At 36.7% G+C, this 18,702-nt stretch overlaps 1 protein-coding gene across 9 annotated transcripts in view; it reads right to left on the bottom strand.

The window, feature by feature from the left end:
- The window catches only part of LOC129779928 (cGMP-dependent protein kinase, isozyme 2 forms cD4/T1/T3A/T3B), a 502,476-nt gene that overhangs the window by 101,967 nt on the left and 381,807 nt on the right, over nt 1–18,702 (bottom strand). The window contains exon 2 of one of the 9 annotated variants that reach the window (XM_055787706.1): nt 5,520–7,346. The exons of the other annotated variants lie outside the window; for them this stretch is intronic. Coding sequence (XP_055643681.1) covers nt 5,520–7,065 — 1,546 coding nt within the window. The 5' untranslated portion in view covers nt 7,066–7,346. The remainder of the gene's footprint in view (nt 1–5,519; nt 7,347–18,702) is intronic. 9 annotated transcript variants of the gene reach the window in all.

Here is an 18,702-nt window from a genome sequence, read left to right as displayed (position 1 = left end):
TGTTATTTTCAAGTGGTAGAAAAACCTTGAACGAGAATTGTGTCTGAAAATAATCTGATATTAGAATGAGTTCTGGTAGAAGAACTAGGATTTTTTTAATAAAAGGTAAATTTAACGGGGTCGATTAGAAGATCAATCAATGAACAGTTCTGCGATTGACCTCATTAACTTGCGTTTAGTAAGAAAACGTGAATGTTTGAACGTATTGATAACAAAAATCAAATTTCGGGCAAAATTTCAAAATTTTATTTTGTTTTACCTTATTACCTTATAAACTTTTCAACCGAACTGTTATGTAAGCCCTAGAAAGAATTGAGCAAGCATTTTCGATGTTTGATATTCGGTTGAGGATTATCATAGAATAATAATGAAATAATAAGCTTCACAAAAATCAATAACTAATTTCTCTCGAAGAAATGCTGTTGACAAAATGTGTTCCAAATGTAAATCATGATTTCAAAAGTGTCCGGATTTCAAATCACGGGACAATGGAGAAAATTACAAATTTTGATCAAATATAACTGTACAACGTCATGTTGTAGTTTTTTTTTTAACAGAAATCCATTTTCTCTTGAAGTCCGCCTCCGATTTGACAACTTTTGGGTTCTTCCGGAGGGTCTGCTTCATAATCGCCCAATATTTCTCTATTGGGCGAAGTTCCGGCGCGTTGGGCGGGTTAATTTCCTTTGGCACGAAGGTGACCCCGTTGGCTTCGTACCACTCCAACACGTCCTTTGAATAGTGGCACGAAGCGAGATCCGGCCAGAAGATGGTCGGGCCCTCGTGCTGCTTCAATAGTGGTAGTAAGCGCTTCTGTAGGCACTCCTTAAGGTAAACCTGCCCGTTTACCGTACCGGTCATCACGAAGGGGGCGCTCCGCTTTCCGCAAGAGCAGATCGCTTGCCACACCATGTACTTTTTGGCAAACTTGGATAGTTTCTACTTGCGAATCTCCTCCGGAACGCTGAATTTGTCCTCTGCGGAGAAGAACAACAGGCCCGGCAGCTGACGAAAGTCCGCTTTGACGTAGGTTTCGTCGTCCTTTACCAGGCAATGCGGCTTCGTCAGCATTTCGGTGTACAGCTTCCGGGCTCGCGTCTTCCCCACCATGTTTTGCCTTTCGTCGCGGTTAGGAGCCTTATGTGCACCCGTGGCCGAGTGGTTAGCGTCATAACTAACATGCCGGGTGTTCGGGTTCGATTCCCGTTCTGGTCGGGGGAATTTTTCGTCAAAGAAATTTCCTCCGACTTGCACTGTGATCACGCGTATTCTAGAGCTTGCCACTCAGAATGCATTCAAGGCGTGTTATTTGGCATAGAAATCTTAACTAAGTACTAATAAAAATGACGCAAGTAATACTACGTTGAGACGGCGAAGTTCCTCTAGGAACGTTAGTGCCATTGAAGAAGAAGAAGAAGGAGCCTTCTGAACCTTGTATGTACGCAGACCCTCCCGCTGCTTGGTCCGCTGGACGAATGAACTTGACAAATTCAGCTTATTGGCGACATCCCGGACCGAACTTCTCGGATCACGTCTAAACTGTTTAACTACGCGCTTGTGATCTTTTTCACTGACGGAGCATCCATTTTTGCCGTTCTTCACCTTCCGGTCGATGGTTAGGTTCTCGAAGTATCGTTTCAGTACTCTGCTGACCGTGGATTGGACGATTCCCAGCATCTTACCGATGTCCCGATGTGACAACTTCTCGAAATGAGTGCACAGGATTAATTCACGACGTTCTTTTTCGTTCGACGACATTTTTCCAAATTTACGAAAAATTGACAGTGAAGTATGGCCAACGTGATCTATACACTCTTATCTGATTATAAGCGAAAGCTGAAGATATAATTCCTAAAAATTAAATTTCTACAGCGTTTTTTCCGTGATGCAATTTGATGTGACACACCCTTTATTTTAAAAAAGTACTGAATTTATCGCTGATGTTTTTGAGCAAAAAAGTAAAAAACAATTAATTTTTTATACTAAGTCAATTTTGAAACGAAAGAAAGTCCCGGACATATTCAGGATACGATTAAAAGGCCTAACGACAGGGTGGTCCCTATAGAGAAGGATGTCACTGATGACACAACAAAATTGGAGAAGGAAGTTGTATACGGAGAAGTTTCACACTTGTTTAGAGAAAGAAGAACGATGGCCACAGCAGAGGCAATTAGAAACGGATACTTGCGTTGGAGCGAGTTACCAGAAGAAAGATGGGCGGATCTGTGAAGCAGATGTTTTTATCAACGAAGAAGTCATCTTGAGGACCGTTAAAAAGCAGAAGGTGCTCAACCTTGCGGACCGTGGATAACCTGGATCAGGACTTTTCAAAACTGGGTGACGTGAATGACCGTGTGAACGGAAACAAACATAACAAACAATCAGACATATAGAGTAATGCGGGGCAAAGGTGTGCACCTTACTGTTGTTGTCCAATAACTCTTGAAATAAAAGCAAATAAAATTCCGTTGGTTACCAAATTGTAACTGTATGTATTAACTTCGAAACGTGGTACAAGCATTTCTCGAGTTGTGTTTGTAATTGGACAAATACCTATTTTAATACAAAAAGAGAAATGCGCACCTTTGCCCCATAGTGGGGGCAAAGGTGCACACCGTACGGGGCAAAGGTGCGCACTTATTGAATTGAACTTCTGAGATAACTCATAGCAAAAATCAATGCTTTATCATCAGAAGCGGGAGAAACATCATTACTAGAGAGTGTAGGCACCGTCCAGTAGGCAGGAGGGGGGGTGTTCTATGGTTTTTTATGGGTGAGAAGAATGGATGTTATGATCGAACATACTACGTGGAAATTTTTGGGAGGGAGGAGACTGACAATATAAGATATTCGAAAATGTCCAACATTTGAACAGAATTCGTTTTTATTAACAAACTAGCTGAACCGGCGAACTTCGTCCCACCCACAATTGATATAAATCATTTCGAACACTCAAGTTCCCACAGAAATTATTTTTATGTACGTAATCAATACTCGCGGTATATAATTTCTTTTTTGACATATAAATCTGATGCAGGCTAAGACGCATCAGTCCTGATACTGACTGTTTAAATCCGTTTCTCCGTTTTTGAGTTAAATAGTGAGGAACGGACACCAGATCATTTTTATTTATATAGATCAAGTTTATGAATACATAGTTACCTTCACTTGATTTATTTGAAACTCATTGTTGGAAAAAACAATATTTATTTGAAGTTTATTGCGAAAACATAAACATAAACGAAACATAACCGTTATTGAATTGAATGCATGGTGAAAATAAAAACATTTTTCATTTGAAATTGATTTCGAATTATTTTTAAGCAATTGTTTATCTTTATTCCTCATCTTGAATTTCGGTTCTGAGGATTCCGACGCTTTGACTTGGAGCGCTGATGCTTCGTTGTACTGTTGTGGGGTTCGAAGAGACAGACGATGGTTCCTCATGAAACTAGAATCAGAATCTCTTACTGTCTGTTTTGCAACTTGGTTGAATTCGTGCTGGAGGTTGATGGCTTCCGCAAAATCAAACGCCAGACGCCGTAAATCTTTGAGAGTTATACCATAGAAAGCTTTGTCCAGTGCCCTGCAGTGGTCCGCCAGATCCTCAGACTGCTCACTCGTAAATACCTATCTGAACCGCCCTAGGTGCTCGCTGACACATCCCAGCAGAAGTAGAAATGTCAATAAAAAAATATTTGAATCTTAAATCACTTTCTGATATGAGCCTCTTCCTTAGAGCTGATTCTGAAATATCGAGGTCTGCCGCAATCCGACGCTTCAAGAATCCCTCCCGAAGCCTTTGTCGGGCCATTTGAGCATTTCTGGAGTGCATTTCTTTAAATCAGTTTCCTTCTTGAGGGTCCCGTTAAAAATATGGTTGAAAACATTTCAGAATTCTTTTTCAGAGCAAAACTCTGGAACTTTCGCGCCACAGCCACTGCGCACCTTTGCCCCGCAAGCAATTTTTGAACTAATCGAATTTAAAAAAAAAAAGCTCTTGAAATTATTCACAAAAACGAATACGCACTATCATTTACTATAGAATGAAGGTTTCCTTGACAGTGTAGTTCGAACCCTGAAATTTTAAAAACAAGACTTTGATGGGAAGTAATTAAAAATTACTTAACTTTCCAATGCACATGAAGTGCTGTAATTAAATATATAATACATTATTTATTATAATTTTTTTCGCACACTAGGCATTTAGTTAAGATTATCTGCATAGATACTTTTAGAAATGTTTTGTAGATTTGTAACATACATTTATCGAAATTACGGTTATAAGTTATTGAACAAAACCCTTTCAGTATCTTCGTTACCATCACCATCCGGGATAGAACAAATAACTCAACATTTGACTCGAATCGTAAACAAAAGCCAATATGAAGCACCCGAAAACAAAACCAGCTTTGCCGCCAATCGAAGGTGTGAAAAATCTCAATTCAAAACTTTCGCAATGCGCTCAGTGAAGAAACTGATGCTAACAAATATCAAACCAAGCAATAACGAAAAAAGACTTAGGATTTATGCCCGCTTATGACCATGATCGCAATGGGACCGGCAAAAGAGCAAAAAAATAACGAAAAATAAAAACGAAAGCGACGAGCAGAATGTTGAATCATCGTTTGTGTTATTTAGCCGGTTCGACGGTTTCACATGCATTGCTGACATTGGCATAGCTTTTTTTCTGATCAGTAATAGAGTCCAAGCGGTGTTCGCCATTCCACCGTACAAAATGCAACTGATCATTGACGTTCTCTTGGAAAAAACGTCTCATTTCGGATGACATCAGACCCAAAACGGCGAACGGAATAACGACTGAGTGGATAAATTAGATTTACCGTAGGCTTCAATTCCGCGTTGATGGTCTTTGTCTTTGGGCGAATGATTGAAGCGTTTAAGGAACACATCAGCAATGAAAACAGGGCTGCAGTTTTTATATGGAAATGCCGGATTTACTGAGCTTCAGATTGTGGTGCGTCGGTTACATAACGAGTAACAGCGGGCGTAGTAACCAATTGCGTAATCCCTGAAGTCCACGCAGTTGATCCGAAGCGCATTTGTTCAATCGTTGGATCTATGTTTTTCAAAAGATTATCCGAAGCCATAACAAATAAGCATTTATTCGGCAGATTGTATCACGTACACGTTTTGCGCTAATACATAACTGGTCGCTGCCCGTTTTCCATTAGTTCATCGTGTGAAGGTCTGACATGGGCGTGAAGCAGGTGGCAATCACCTTTACTAACAATCACTACCCCTGACTAATTGCTGATGAAGATAAATGGCTGCAAATGGAAGGACCGTGGAAAACTAAAACCCATCGTCATTTTCTTCCTCATCTCCCTCATGCTGATAGAACCCATTAGCTCCTCAAGTTCAATGTCGTTTCGCTGGACCTAGAGTGTACCTTACGGTCTTTTTTTTCACACTGTCACCTAGCAACCAGCGAATCTCGGCAGAAAGGGGCCGCGAGCTCCACGCCCGGCTAATTACAACTAAAAGCAAACACTTACCTTCATCGTCGTTTCCGTAGACCTCCTCCAGATTGCCGTAGATTGGTTCCGCGTTCAGGTTGCCGGTGCGCCTTTTGCGGGCATACGTGTGGACGGGAACAATATTGGGACGGGGCAACGAGGATGTTCGTGGCGGTGCCACCGGGGGAGGAAGTGGTCGCTCCTTCGGCGTTGGTAAAAGGAATGAATCAGCAGAACCGGAGCTGGAAGAGCTGTTCTGTTGACGGCGGTTGTTGGTGCGAGAGCGGCCACGGAAGAGGTTTTTGAATGACGACGTAGTGGATGAGAACGAAGTGGATTTGGATGAGGAAGGCGAGGGTATCTGGACGGGGTTCTGGGGTGAGAGAGACTTCGGCGAACCGGAGGGGTCCGATTCGCGGAAGCTGAAGCCATCGTCCGACGTCTCGGAGATGTCCTTGTTGAAGTGATTCTTGAGTAGCGCTCGCGGGAACTTGGTTCCCGCGGATATTGTGTTGTAAAGCATTTTCCCGAAACCGACCTTTTTGGTTTTCTTAGACTTCTCCGTGTCCGACCTGGGCAGCAGATCGACCGGAATGTCATCAAGAATGGGACGACCTTTAACGTTTTTGTTACGCGACAACGTCGCTATCGCCTTCGGGATGTTGTGGAATGATTTTTCGTCATCTTCACGATACACTTGCGAGCAGAGATCGTTCGAAGATCGGTAACACGTCATGCGGTCTCCGATCGAGAGATTGCTTTCACTATCGTCACTTCCACGACGGTAATCCGGATAAGTTGAGATCGACTCGAGATACTTAGCATTCTTAGTATCACAGTTGGGCTTACATTTATTGTTACGCATAGTGTCCGCATTTTCGTTCGTTGGTTGAAATCCGTAGCTTCGTTGATGGTCGGAGAATTCATCGATCGGCTTTTGTTGGCGGACCTTATCTTTCAATCGCTGAAAGACGTCCTGACGATCCAGCGTTCGGGTGCGGTGAGCGTCCGTGCCGTTGGATTGGGCTGCCACCGTGTTGGATCGCTTCAGAGCGACATGCTTTCCGCCAGCAGCTGGGGTGCGAAAACTCTCAAATGAGGGTAGATTAGCGTACAGCTGATAGTCTTTGGAGGGTGACTCTTTGTCTCGCTTACGGTAGCCATTTGCTGACTTGTGAGTATTCGCGAACGGTTTGAAGGAGCTATGAGGTCGTATCGCGTCTAAATTCTCCTCCGAATTATTGGATTCTCTCAGCTCGTCCCACTCGGGAAACTGCGACCTGCGGATGCGCCGGATGGTGGATGGTTTGTAGCCATTGAGCGCCTTCAGTACCGTACTGTTACGCTTAAGCACTTGCGCATCGTCTTCATCTTCGTCCGGGAGACCTTCGTCTATATCCAGCTCTCGGAACGGCATCGATTTGCTGTCGTTACCTTGCCCCAACTCGTGGTGACTTTCGATCAGTGAGTTCATGCTGGATTGCACTTTGTCCCAGTTGGCCTCGTACAGAGCTCCCATGGCACTATGCTGATCCAGCGAGAGACTGGCTTCAATCGCCCGACCGGGATGATGTATGATCCGCATCTTCGATTACACTAAGCACACACACACACACTTTCACCAAACGACGCACTCTTCGTTAATCCATACTCGATTATCTCACGAATTGGTATATCACTTGCTTCTACGGGGCTCCTCGGAGGGCCCTATCGTTTTTATCACTGTTTATTATCTGTCATCTTCTCGCGATAGTCCACCGACTATTGTTCGATTCCAATCATTTCATTATTTGGTCGTGTGTCGGTCGCGCAGGTTTCTGCACTACTGAAACTTTTTTTCTCCGCAAACTGCCTCCTTGCTGCGATCTAGGATGAACACAACAATCAAACACTCGAATAGTTGATAACAACAAAAAAAAGCTCAATTATTCAATCCATTCTATTATTGCTTTATTGCCGCCTCCGATATTAATCACTGTTTGGTCCGATAATGAGGCAGAAATTATAATTGATTCGGGTGAAGTTTCTTCCACTGTTGGGGGCGCACGATTGACCAAGCAAAAATTAATTGATTCGTGATAGAGTGGAGTGCTTTTGAACTGGCTCGAGAGGTGACGAGTCGATATCATAAATTGGAATGCGAGGAGAGAAAAAAAAACCATTGTAGCAAATGCTGTTTTTTTTCTTCTTCGATAGATGTGTTGTAAATTATTTTGTTCTGCATAAATTTGTGTCACGCTACGCTTGTGTATGGGTGATTTCATGGAGAGAAAAAAAGTATGTCTGTAAAGGCAGTTATGTTACTGTGGGTCGACGGTTGGCTGCTCAAGAGGCAGGATGTGATTGTGGTTTGCGTTAATCATTCGTACAAAACACTATGGGTCAATATTGAGAATAGAATGTGTAGTCGCGCTATGAGTGGTTACGTTGAAGTGTGAATTGATAATGAGGTTGGTAACCTGTTCTTTCAACTGTTAAAATATTATGCCCGCTTTGTTGCAAACAGTTACATTTCATTTTTTCAACTCATTTGTACGTTAAAATTGTAACAAACAAATGCTATTTTTGCTTGATTTGAAGAACCAGTCCAGCAATTCCAAATGAAATCGTCCTAAAAATGCAGATTTTAAAAACTTGTATTTTTGTTTCCAATGAAAGTGTGTATTCCGTTTGTGTTGGAGGAAATATTAGTTTTCCACAGCAATTGGGATTTTATTGACTCAAGCGTAACTTTTGAAAAGGGCGTATCGGTTTGAGTAAGAGAAATCTTTGATAATTTATATCTCAAAAACGACGAGTCGTACCGAAATAGTGTCTTAGAAAGAATTATAGAGTATTGATGGTTGAACATGAAAAAAATGTACAATGAGAAAAAAATTTGTACTCTATTTTTTATTTACAAAATAAAAATTCAATTTAGAATATCCAAAATACATATTTTTTAATTTTTTTTCTAATTTTTTCATACAAAATAGAAGTCATGTAGAAAATTCAAAAAATGGGCCCAAGATGGCAAAACTATTTTTGACGAACTTTGTGGAACATCGAATTTTTAGGAATTTTCGAAACTTCGAGTTTTTGTATGTTTGCAGTCATTTTTAATCACAAATTATGAAACCTGATGTTATTTAAAACAAAAAAGGTTATTATCAATCTCCTTCTAAATGTAGCCATTCACGAGATATTTAAAAAAATATTTCTAATTTATTGTTTTTTTATAGTGAATAATCCCTTTTAATATGTTTGTCGTGTTATGCCGTCATGTTCATGACATTTTATGAATTTGCTTATAATTTCCAACAACTTTTCCAAATACATCATCATGGTTCATTTTTTGACTCAAGTGTAACTTTTGAAAAGGTAGTATCGATTTTAGTAAGAGAAATTTTTGATAATTTATATCTCAAAAAATACGAGTTGTACCGAAATAGTGTGTTAGAAAGAGTTATAGAGTATTGTTGGCTTAATTTGGAAAAAATATACACTGAGAAGAAAAATTAGAACTCTTTTTTTTATTTACAAAATAAAATTTTAATTTGCGATATCAAAAAATATGTGTTTTTTTATATTTTTTTCAATTTTCTCATATAAAATAGAAGCCATGTAGAAAATTTAAAAAATGGGCCCAAGATGGTAAAACTATTTTTGACGAATTTTGTGGAACATCGAATTTTTAGGAATTTTCGAAACTTCGAATTTTTGTAGGTTAGCAATCATTTTTAGTCACAAATTATGAATCCTAATGTGATTTAAAAATTAGATGTTCCACAAAGTTCGTCAAAAATAGTTTTTTCATCTTGGGCCTATTTTTTAAATTTTCTGCATGACTTCTATTTTGTATGAAAAAAAAAAAGTAAAAATATGTAATTAAAAACAAGAGTACTTTTTTTTTTCTCAGTGTACATTTTTTTCATATTCAACCATCAATACTCTATAACTCCTTCTAAGACACTATTTCGGTACGACTCATAGTTTTTGAGATATAAATAATCAAAGATTTCTCTTACTCAAATCGATACGCCCTTTTCAAAAGTTACGCTCGAGTAAAAAAATTCCCAATTGCTGCGGAAAACTCGTATTTCCTCTAACCCAAACGGAATACACACTTTCATTCGAATCAAAAATACTCATGTTTTGTCATTTGTCGATTTCATTTGGAATTGCTGAGTCGGATTATCAGTCGACTCGTTTGTTGGTGGCCAATTGCTGGAATACTACAAAAAACTGTTTCTCTTGAAACTACCAAATTTTTTAATCATATCAGGATGATTATTTATTTTGGAGTTTCCCCGCATTGTGAATCGCGTAGCCACATTTGTTAAGGAATTCACAAATTTTATCATTTTCAGATTTTGTGTAAATCGGAGCCTTTGACTAAACTTTCCTCTACCCGAAAGGGTTCATGAACGTTCATCCATCTAGGGTTACAACTGCTTGATTGATGTTCTTCAATTTCGTATGGATTAAGAATTGAGTGTGAAGTGTCAGTGTGAATGAGAATGTGAATGTGAATGTGAGAGCGAGTGTAAACACACATCTCCTTACATCCCATCCTTTTCCTAATGAAAATGTGTCACCCTTCTAAACTCGAGTCGACCGCGAGTAATCGGTTTCCTATTTCATTAACCATAGAATTAAGGAAACAACATGTTGATATATGCTAGTTGAAATATATGTAAGAGTTTGGCTCCATTAAACTTATGTAACTGAGCCTGTAAAAATAAACGGATTAATAAAAAAAAAATTCGTATGGAGAATTATCATAGTAGCGAAAATTAACATTGAGTAGCGTTGGAAGAATAGAACATGTTCATAAATTACGTAATATTCTAGGAAGCTGAAGGGGGACCCTATTCTTAAAAGGTCGAGGAATGGCCGGTTCTCGTGATTGCGATGTTGGAATAAAAGTTTAGTGTTGGGCTATTTTATTATTTGTTAAGGTATATTCAAAGGGTTCCCGGAATAAATCGCCACAGAAAACGACTGCAACAGAAACCACCGCTTATAAAATGTGTAGTAGGCTATAAATATTGTGGCGCGGTATTGTATTTCAAAACAAGAATTAACCGGGCAAACGTATCGCCCCAGGCAAACGTAACGCCCCGGGCAGACGTATACCGTCCGACGCTCGCTAGAGCTCGGTCGGACATTGCTAAAGGATCGTATCCTATGTTTCAAACTAACCGGGCAATCAGTGGATCCCAGGTTTGCGTGCGAGACACCGCCGCTTCCGACGGCGGGTCGGCGGTGGACTCGGATTGCGTCATCTTGGCGGCATGGGCCGCCTCGATTCCTTATCCTCGCCAAATGGGGACTTCGTCCCCATTACATTGTCCTCAGAATAAATTTCGAAAAACGAGAACAAGAGAATAAATTTATAATAGAAATGTGAGGCACATGATGTTTTTCCCGCGCCAAATATTTCTAGCCTACTACACTTTTTCTAAGCGGTTGTTTCTGTTGCAGTTGTTTACTGTGGCGATTTATTCCGGTCACCATTCAAAGATGTAACTCAAAAACTGATGGTATGTTTTCTCAGAATCTGGAAGACCGATCTGGCTGATGTATTGGTGTATTGGATCAGAATGTTCACTTGAACATCCTGAAGGAAAATATGAAGCAAAGTATCAACAAAATGTGATGGAATCGAGGAATCAAGTTTTACCAAGACAATGACTCAGAGCATGAGGCATATAAAGTTCGCACATAATTACATTATAATTGCTCAAAAGTTATTGATATTCCTCCATAATCTCTTGACATCAACCCTAGTAAAAAAATCAGGAAAGGATCTGTGTAGGAAATTTAGAAACCATTAAATTTCCTAAAATAACGATTTTAAAAAACCTTTGATGAAAAAATGGATAAATATTCCTTCCGAATACACCAAAAAATTCATAGATAACGGCTAAAGACAGCTAAAGATAGTTGCAATGAACAAGGGATACCATACTAATGTTGGAATTTTTAAATTGAAAAACGTCTAGGAAATCGAGTTGAGATTTCAACCAGCGTACGAATATGAGTTTGTGTAAATTTTCATACATTAGAACATTAGCCAGGAATTTTCCTGTTAGATGCTGCCCACATACTAAGTGGACAGAAAAAGCACGTGTTTAGACTCTCCCCTCTACCTCCGTGGACAAGCGTTGACATTTACTTTACCCCTCACCCTATTGCGACGTGGATATTTTTCCATTAGTTTGATCTAGGAATCAAAGAAAATAATTTAATTGCACCTATAATCTATTTTGAGTTTGTTACATTTTTAAATTCATCATCACTAAAAACAAAATACAGAAATTCAAGAATATAAATTACAAAAAGATAATGTAGACAGCATACACTAATTCATCTAATGTATCTGTCAAAAGTGGACTAGCTTACAGTGGAAAATCTTGATTTCCAATTTACCTGTACACTTTCTAAACAGTATAAATGCTTGGCACATACAACTTGCGTCCAAAACACTCTAGTAACAGTAACAGTAAACAATTTTGCACATAATTTTATTCTCTTCATCTCTTATGAATTTCTGGAACAATTTTTCATCCTTGTTATGAAAATCGAACCCAAAATGAAATCAAAACAGTGGACCATTTAAATTCATATAAAAGAAGCGCGTTTTATTCCCTTTGATCTTCGGATAATCAGTTTTTAGATTTCGCTTTTTCTTTTGGAGATCTCAAGTAACAATTTGTTTGAAATAAAATAGCAACATCAGTAAAAAAGGTTGGTGTTGAAGAACGACTCCTAGAACAGTATGAGAGTTTTTTCTTTGACGAAAAACAACGAAAGACCTAAAACCACTAACTGTAAAGTGAAAAAATTCGCTCAGCTTTCGAAAGAAAATACTAGAACTGCGCTTAGTAGCGTACTCTTTTTTAACGACTTTTAACTTAAACGACTTTCATCTTTACTAATTTTAACGACTTTTTTAACTTTTTTAAATCGTTTTCATTCTGTAATTGTTGAGATTTAACATTAGGTTTACGGGACGCGTCATTTTGACGCATTTCGAATTTTATAAGCAACATTACAATAATCGTCTGCATTTTTATTCCATTTCTACGGAAACTACTACTTTTTAGGAAAAATACTTCAGTTCCAGAAAATCTAAATTTTGTTTCCGTTATTATCGATTGTATTAGTTTTTTATGGCTTCCATGGTCTCGGGATCAAGGGCGCTATATTTTTTTAAATTTTTTTTCTAGAAAGCTGAGGATTTTTCACATAAAATATTTCAAAATCAGAGATGTGTTCTTTTTCTTTTTTAAGTTATGGTTTCTTAAAACAAAACGATATTTTGGAATATCATTCTTGTTCCTCTTTTTCCTATTCTAAAAAAATCATAACTTTTAAACTACTAAACATGTTGAAACATGTTTTTAGTCTTCTGTCAATATTTCTGTGCGACTATACTGGATCTATGCAACTAGAATCCAATTTATTCGCTAGTGTGGTATTTTTTCAAAGACAACTAGCCAAAGTGATTTCATTTTGTATGTCAATCATCTGAATCGGTACAGTAGTTCAAAAGGTATGATTTTTTGAAAAATATCAATTGAAAAATGATTTTTTGAGCCATCGGTTAAATTTGAAAAATCACAACTAAAAAACGAAAAAGAACACAACTCTGATTTTGAGATATTTTATGTAAAAAATTCTCAGTTTTCTAGAAAAATATGAAAAAATATAGCACCTTTGGTCCCGAGACCATGAAAACCATAAAAAACTAATACAATCAATAGTAATTGAAACAAAATTTAAATTCTCTGCAACTGATGAATTTTTCCTGAAAAGACGAGGTGAGTGGCTTTAATTCGATATATCGATGACTAGAATCAGACCAGTAGTTCCAAAGCTATGGATTATTGAAAAAAGTAATTTTAGGAAAAAAGTTAAGGAAAGTGATTTTTCGGACCACCCTAAAACGGAAATGGTCAGCCTAACGAAAAAATGAAAAAAACGGGTCTAATTGTTAGCGGTTAAAAACAAATCTCAAACTTTGACCGCTTTGTGCCACTCTCCCATAAGTCCGATTGAGCTGATATTTTGCATAGGGTGTTTTATCGAGGTGGTGAACATTTTTTTGGAGTAATTTTTTGAAACTCGAGATGACCATTTTCATTAGCACCCTAATGTATAATGTCAACAGGAACGGGGTCAAATTTCAATTAATGTGGGACAACCCTACAAACACTCAAACATACATACAAACAAAGCAAGCTGAATGGAACCATTAAAAGGAAATTGTTTATTTAGGAACTGCGGTCATCTTGGATTTGGACTTTTCATGATCTACTGTGTTCTACCTGTCAAGCCCTTTCATTTGATACCCATATTGATGGGGTTGTGAAAAAATATATATGGCGCCATCTTGTGGTGGCGGCCATTTTGGATTTTCTTTTTTCATAAATAACTGTTTTCTACTAGTCAAGCTTTTTCACTTGATATTCATATTGATGGGGTTCTGAGAAAATATGTAATTCGCCATTTTGTAGTGGTCACCATCTTGGATTTGTATTTTTCATAAATAACTGTATTCTACTAGTCAAGTTCTTTTATTTGATGACCATGTTGATGGGGGTGTGAAAAGAATATTGGATTTGCATTTTTCTCAAATAACTGTGTTCTACTAGTCAAGCCCTTTCATTTGATACGCATATTAGCTATTGAATATGGAGTTATACAAATTATTCAAAATTTGCGAAAATCAAAAAGAAAATACTCCGGATAATCGAGTCTAAAATTCCGGATAATCGAGTCCGACCTGTACCTAAAATAGACGTAGGAAAAATTTGAATACAAACTAGAGTAGTACTGAATCTCAAAATCAAAAATAAAAAAAATATTTTAATTTAATTTAGAATTAAAATGAAAATTAATTTAAATTTGTTTGAGTATTCAGTTTTTTATGCAAAATTGTTTGAAAATATTGATCGATACACCTTAGTAAGATGTACTTTCAGTATTTTTTTTCATATAAGAACTCAAATATATGGCACTACTGTCAAAATTTCATATTCAGTACCCTATACAATATTTTCCATACAGATTTGGATGGGGGCACATTTTACTCCCGTACCCATTTAGACCTTTTGGAAATATAAATTTTTTTTTGTGCCGCGCAACACTGAAAAAAAATTGAAAAAAATCACACGTGTCTAGAAAAGCTGTAGGAACATATTTAAATATGAATTATAGTAGTACTGAATCTCTAAATCCTAAAAAAAAATTTCAAATTTCAATATTTTTTTAATACTTTAATTTTTGATGAAATTTTTTTTTTATAATTTTTCTTGATAAACCGTAATAAGATGCATATTCATTATTTTTTTCAAATTTTTATCTCGAAGCTTTTGAGGATGTCGTGAAACAAACGAAAAAGTACGCTATTCACTATAAATCCTATGTTAAAAATAGGGGTTCAAAAAACCGCCAAAATTTCTTATTCAATATCCTATACAATATTTGCCATACAGCTGGTGATTTGGGGCACTTTTTACTCCTTGCCCGGCCAGGCCCTTTTGAGTCGAAAATTGGCGAAACAAAAAAAAAAACAAAACCAAAACCAATCAACTTTGTCCTCGTATTATTACTTGCACCATTTTGTATTTAGAGCAATAAGCATAGAGGCAAAAGGGCAACCATCAATTTCCACTTTTGGCAATGATAACACAAATTCTGCAATCAATAAGTGTTGGTATAATGAATTTCTTCGTGGCAGCCATTACTGCCGTGAATTTGTATAGCAATCGACTATTTGAGCCTTCGAAAAATCAAATTAAAAAGTCAAATTCTGAAATAATTCCGAAATATTGAAAAAAAAATCATTCGAAGTTAACAATTTTAAACTGGGAATAAACCCCGGAACATATTACTGTTTTTTTCAATCTCGTGTTTTGATAAACAGGAAATCCTTTTGCATGAAGCAGAACATAAACATCGAAACGTTCCTTAATTTCATGCATATTATTTCCGGCTCCGGTCTGAATCTGCGTGTAGATGAAAATATGTTTATCATTCTCTTTCATTTGAGATTAATCATTGACTCGATTTCAACACAAATAACAATAATTTAACGTTCAAACTGTTCAATCTGTTCCCATCGAACAGTATGGGAGTGTAAACGGTGCAGACCTTGACAGGGAATCGTGAGTGTCGTGGTTTTTTTTTTGGGGGGGGGGGTCACCAACTCCATCTTTATCCAATTATAGTGCTTAGCATGCTGAATCTATTGCCCATAATTATAGATGACCTAAGTATCACGTTTGAATGGTAATAAGCCAGAAGTTTGGCGACCCTATTTGGCTAGTCTGCTTACCGAGAGACAATATGCAGTAAAAAGCCTTTCGCAACTGACGGAACCATATTTCTTTTCGATGTGCGTTGTTGATTTTTAGAAGGGGCATCTTTGCTAGCGAAAACTAAAATACGATCTTCTGTTCTTCCTCGAAACAAAGAGCAAGTCGCGCTCTGATTACCGACAATGTTTTACTGGGTTAGTGGTCAACAATGGATGCTATACATTGTCCGTTTTACACAAACGCTTCGAACACGTAGTAATATATTTTCTAAAAATCATCTGAGGCTCGTTCCATTAAAATGTGTCCTATCTAATGGCCAAACCAGCGATTTGTCGATGCGAAAGCGTGACTCAGTGGTTTGGAGGCTCCTCATCAGAATCGATTCCGTTGAAACTACAACTGAACCGTCGCACCTTGACAGCGGTGGTTCCGAACAAGCACAAAACGAAACAAACATTATGAAAACATCATCATCTAATGATCTGCCTGCGGCAAAAATCCGAGTAGTCCGAGGAGTGAAGGTGAATCGGCCCCGAGATGTCTAATGGAATGCGTCCGTCCGAGAGGGGAAGGCCATTTTCGGTGGTAGCGTCATTATGAAATCGTTCGATCGGAGAGTTCCGGCGAGTTGATTGATTTCATTAAGCCCTTAGGACCAAAACTGGAAAGCATTGGGCAAAATAATAACTTCGGGTATGGGTAGTTGCCTAACCGAGAGCCAGCGAGTAAATGTTTCACCAGTCTCAGTAGTGGTTTTATTGAATAATGCTCAACTAGGTATATGAGTTTTGTCGAATGTACATTTGTGAACATAATATTTGTTTCTCAAAATGCTCGATTCCCAAGATCACGTAACCGCCCCCTATTTCCATCTTTTTTGAGCATCCAAATTCTCAGGCATTAAACAATAAAAAAAACCTGTCCGCTACATTTGAATACAGCCGAGGTCGGTCAGCACATTCAAAACTCAAAATAATGGTTAAATCACAAGGCACGTATAGAGCGCGAGACAATAACGAAGCAAAATTCATTTCACGATAAATGTTTGAATCAAGAAATTGGCGGTTTGTTTTAATTCCGTGGTTCTGAACGGAATGGAATGCAGAGTCATCGACACTTTTGCTGCCTTTCTCATTGATAGTGCCGTTGACCGAGTAATTATATTTTCAGTTAATTTTACCAAGTCACTTATTTATTTTGAAAATGATATTAGTATTACTTAAATCACTTTATTCGATTTTGAAATGTAGGAAATTGTTTAAATTTTTACCAAAAAATATAAAAAAAAATTGGGAAGAAATTTCGCAGAGAAAAAAGTTATTTTAAAAATTAAAATCCATTTTTCTCAAAAACGTATTTTTTTAAAAATCCCAAAAATATATTTTCGAATGGCCCTTAAAATTTCCGACAAGTCGTCCATACATCGGAAGATGGGCACTTTTACAGGAAAAAAGTTTTTCTAACAACAACTTTTTTATATTTTCTTTGAAAAAAAAACTAATCTCAATTTTGTTTAAAGTCAAGATACCGATATAGTGTATTCGACAAAATTTTAGATCTTATTGAAATATGAACTTTTGTCGAAGACGTCAACTTTCTATCTGTTACAGTTTTAGGAATATAAGTCATTTTTGCATGAAGACTTCTGAAAAAAAATAATGTTTTTTCGTAACATTTTTGTGTCTCACATTTGACATGTTCTTGACATGTTTCTAAATAGAGAAAAGTGAGCAGAGCATGTAAATTGCGATAATTTATACATAAAAATGTTACGTATTAAACACTAATAGTATTTTCCATAGAAAAAATGAAAAAGTTGTTGATCGAAAAACTTTTTTCATGTAAATGTGCCCATCTTCCGATGTATGGGTGACTTGTTGTAAATTCAAAGGGCTATTTATATCATTTTTTTTAAGGATTTTTAAAAACACATGTTTTCGAGAAAAAATTATTTTAATTTTAAAAATATTTTATTTTTAATTAATTTTTTTTCCAAAACTTTGTTCGATATTTTTTAGTGAGAACCTAAGTAATTTCCTACATTTCATTCTCTGACCAACTTTTTGTAGATCGCATAGTTTTTAAATTAACATTTTTTGAAAAAAAAATTGAAAAAACTCTAAATTAAAAAAAAAACCCGCAAAAAAAAATCTATCAGGCCTACAAAATTTTAGTCAAAGAATGGAATGTAGGAAATTATTTTGGTTTTCATTAAAAATTATCAAAGAATTTTTTGGAAAAATATTTAATTGAAGAAAAATATTTTGAAAATTAAAATTCATTTTTCTCGAAATATATGCTTCCAAAATTCTGAAAAAAATAAATATAAATAGTCCTTAAAATTTCCAACAAGTTTTCCATACATCAGAAGATGGGCACATTTACATAGAAAAAGTTCTTCGAACAACAACTTTTTCATGTTTTTCTGTGAAAAATGCCATTAATGTTCAATTCGTTGCATTTTTATGTATAAATTATCGCATTTTAAATGCTCTGCTGACTTTTCTTTATTTAGAAACATGTCAAGAACACGTCAAACGTGAGAATTTACACACAAAAATGTTACGAGCAAAACATTTTTTTGGAAGTCTTTATACAAAAATGACATATGTTCCAAAAACTATAACAGATAGAAAGTTGACGTCTTCGACAAAAGTATATATTTTATCAAGATCTAAAACTATGTCGAATACACTATATCGCTATCTTGACTTTAAACAAAATTAGGATAAGTTGTATTTTTTCAAAAAAAAAATAAGAAAAAATTATTGCTCGAAAAATTTTTTCTCTGTATAAAGTGACCATCTTCCGATGTATGGACGACTTGTTGGAAATTGTAAGGGCTATTCAAATATATATTTTTGGGAATTTAAAAAAATACGTTTTTGAGAAAGATGAATTTTAATTTTTTA

Source organism: Toxorhynchites rutilus, chromosome 3 (assembly GCF_029784135.1).
Source record: "Toxorhynchites rutilus septentrionalis strain SRP chromosome 3, ASM2978413v1, whole genome shotgun sequence".
Taxonomy (NCBI): Eukaryota; Metazoa; Arthropoda; class Insecta; order Diptera; family Culicidae; genus Toxorhynchites; species Toxorhynchites rutilus.
Note: the sequence above shows the minus strand (reverse complement) of the source record. Positions and strands in the feature narration are given on the sequence as shown.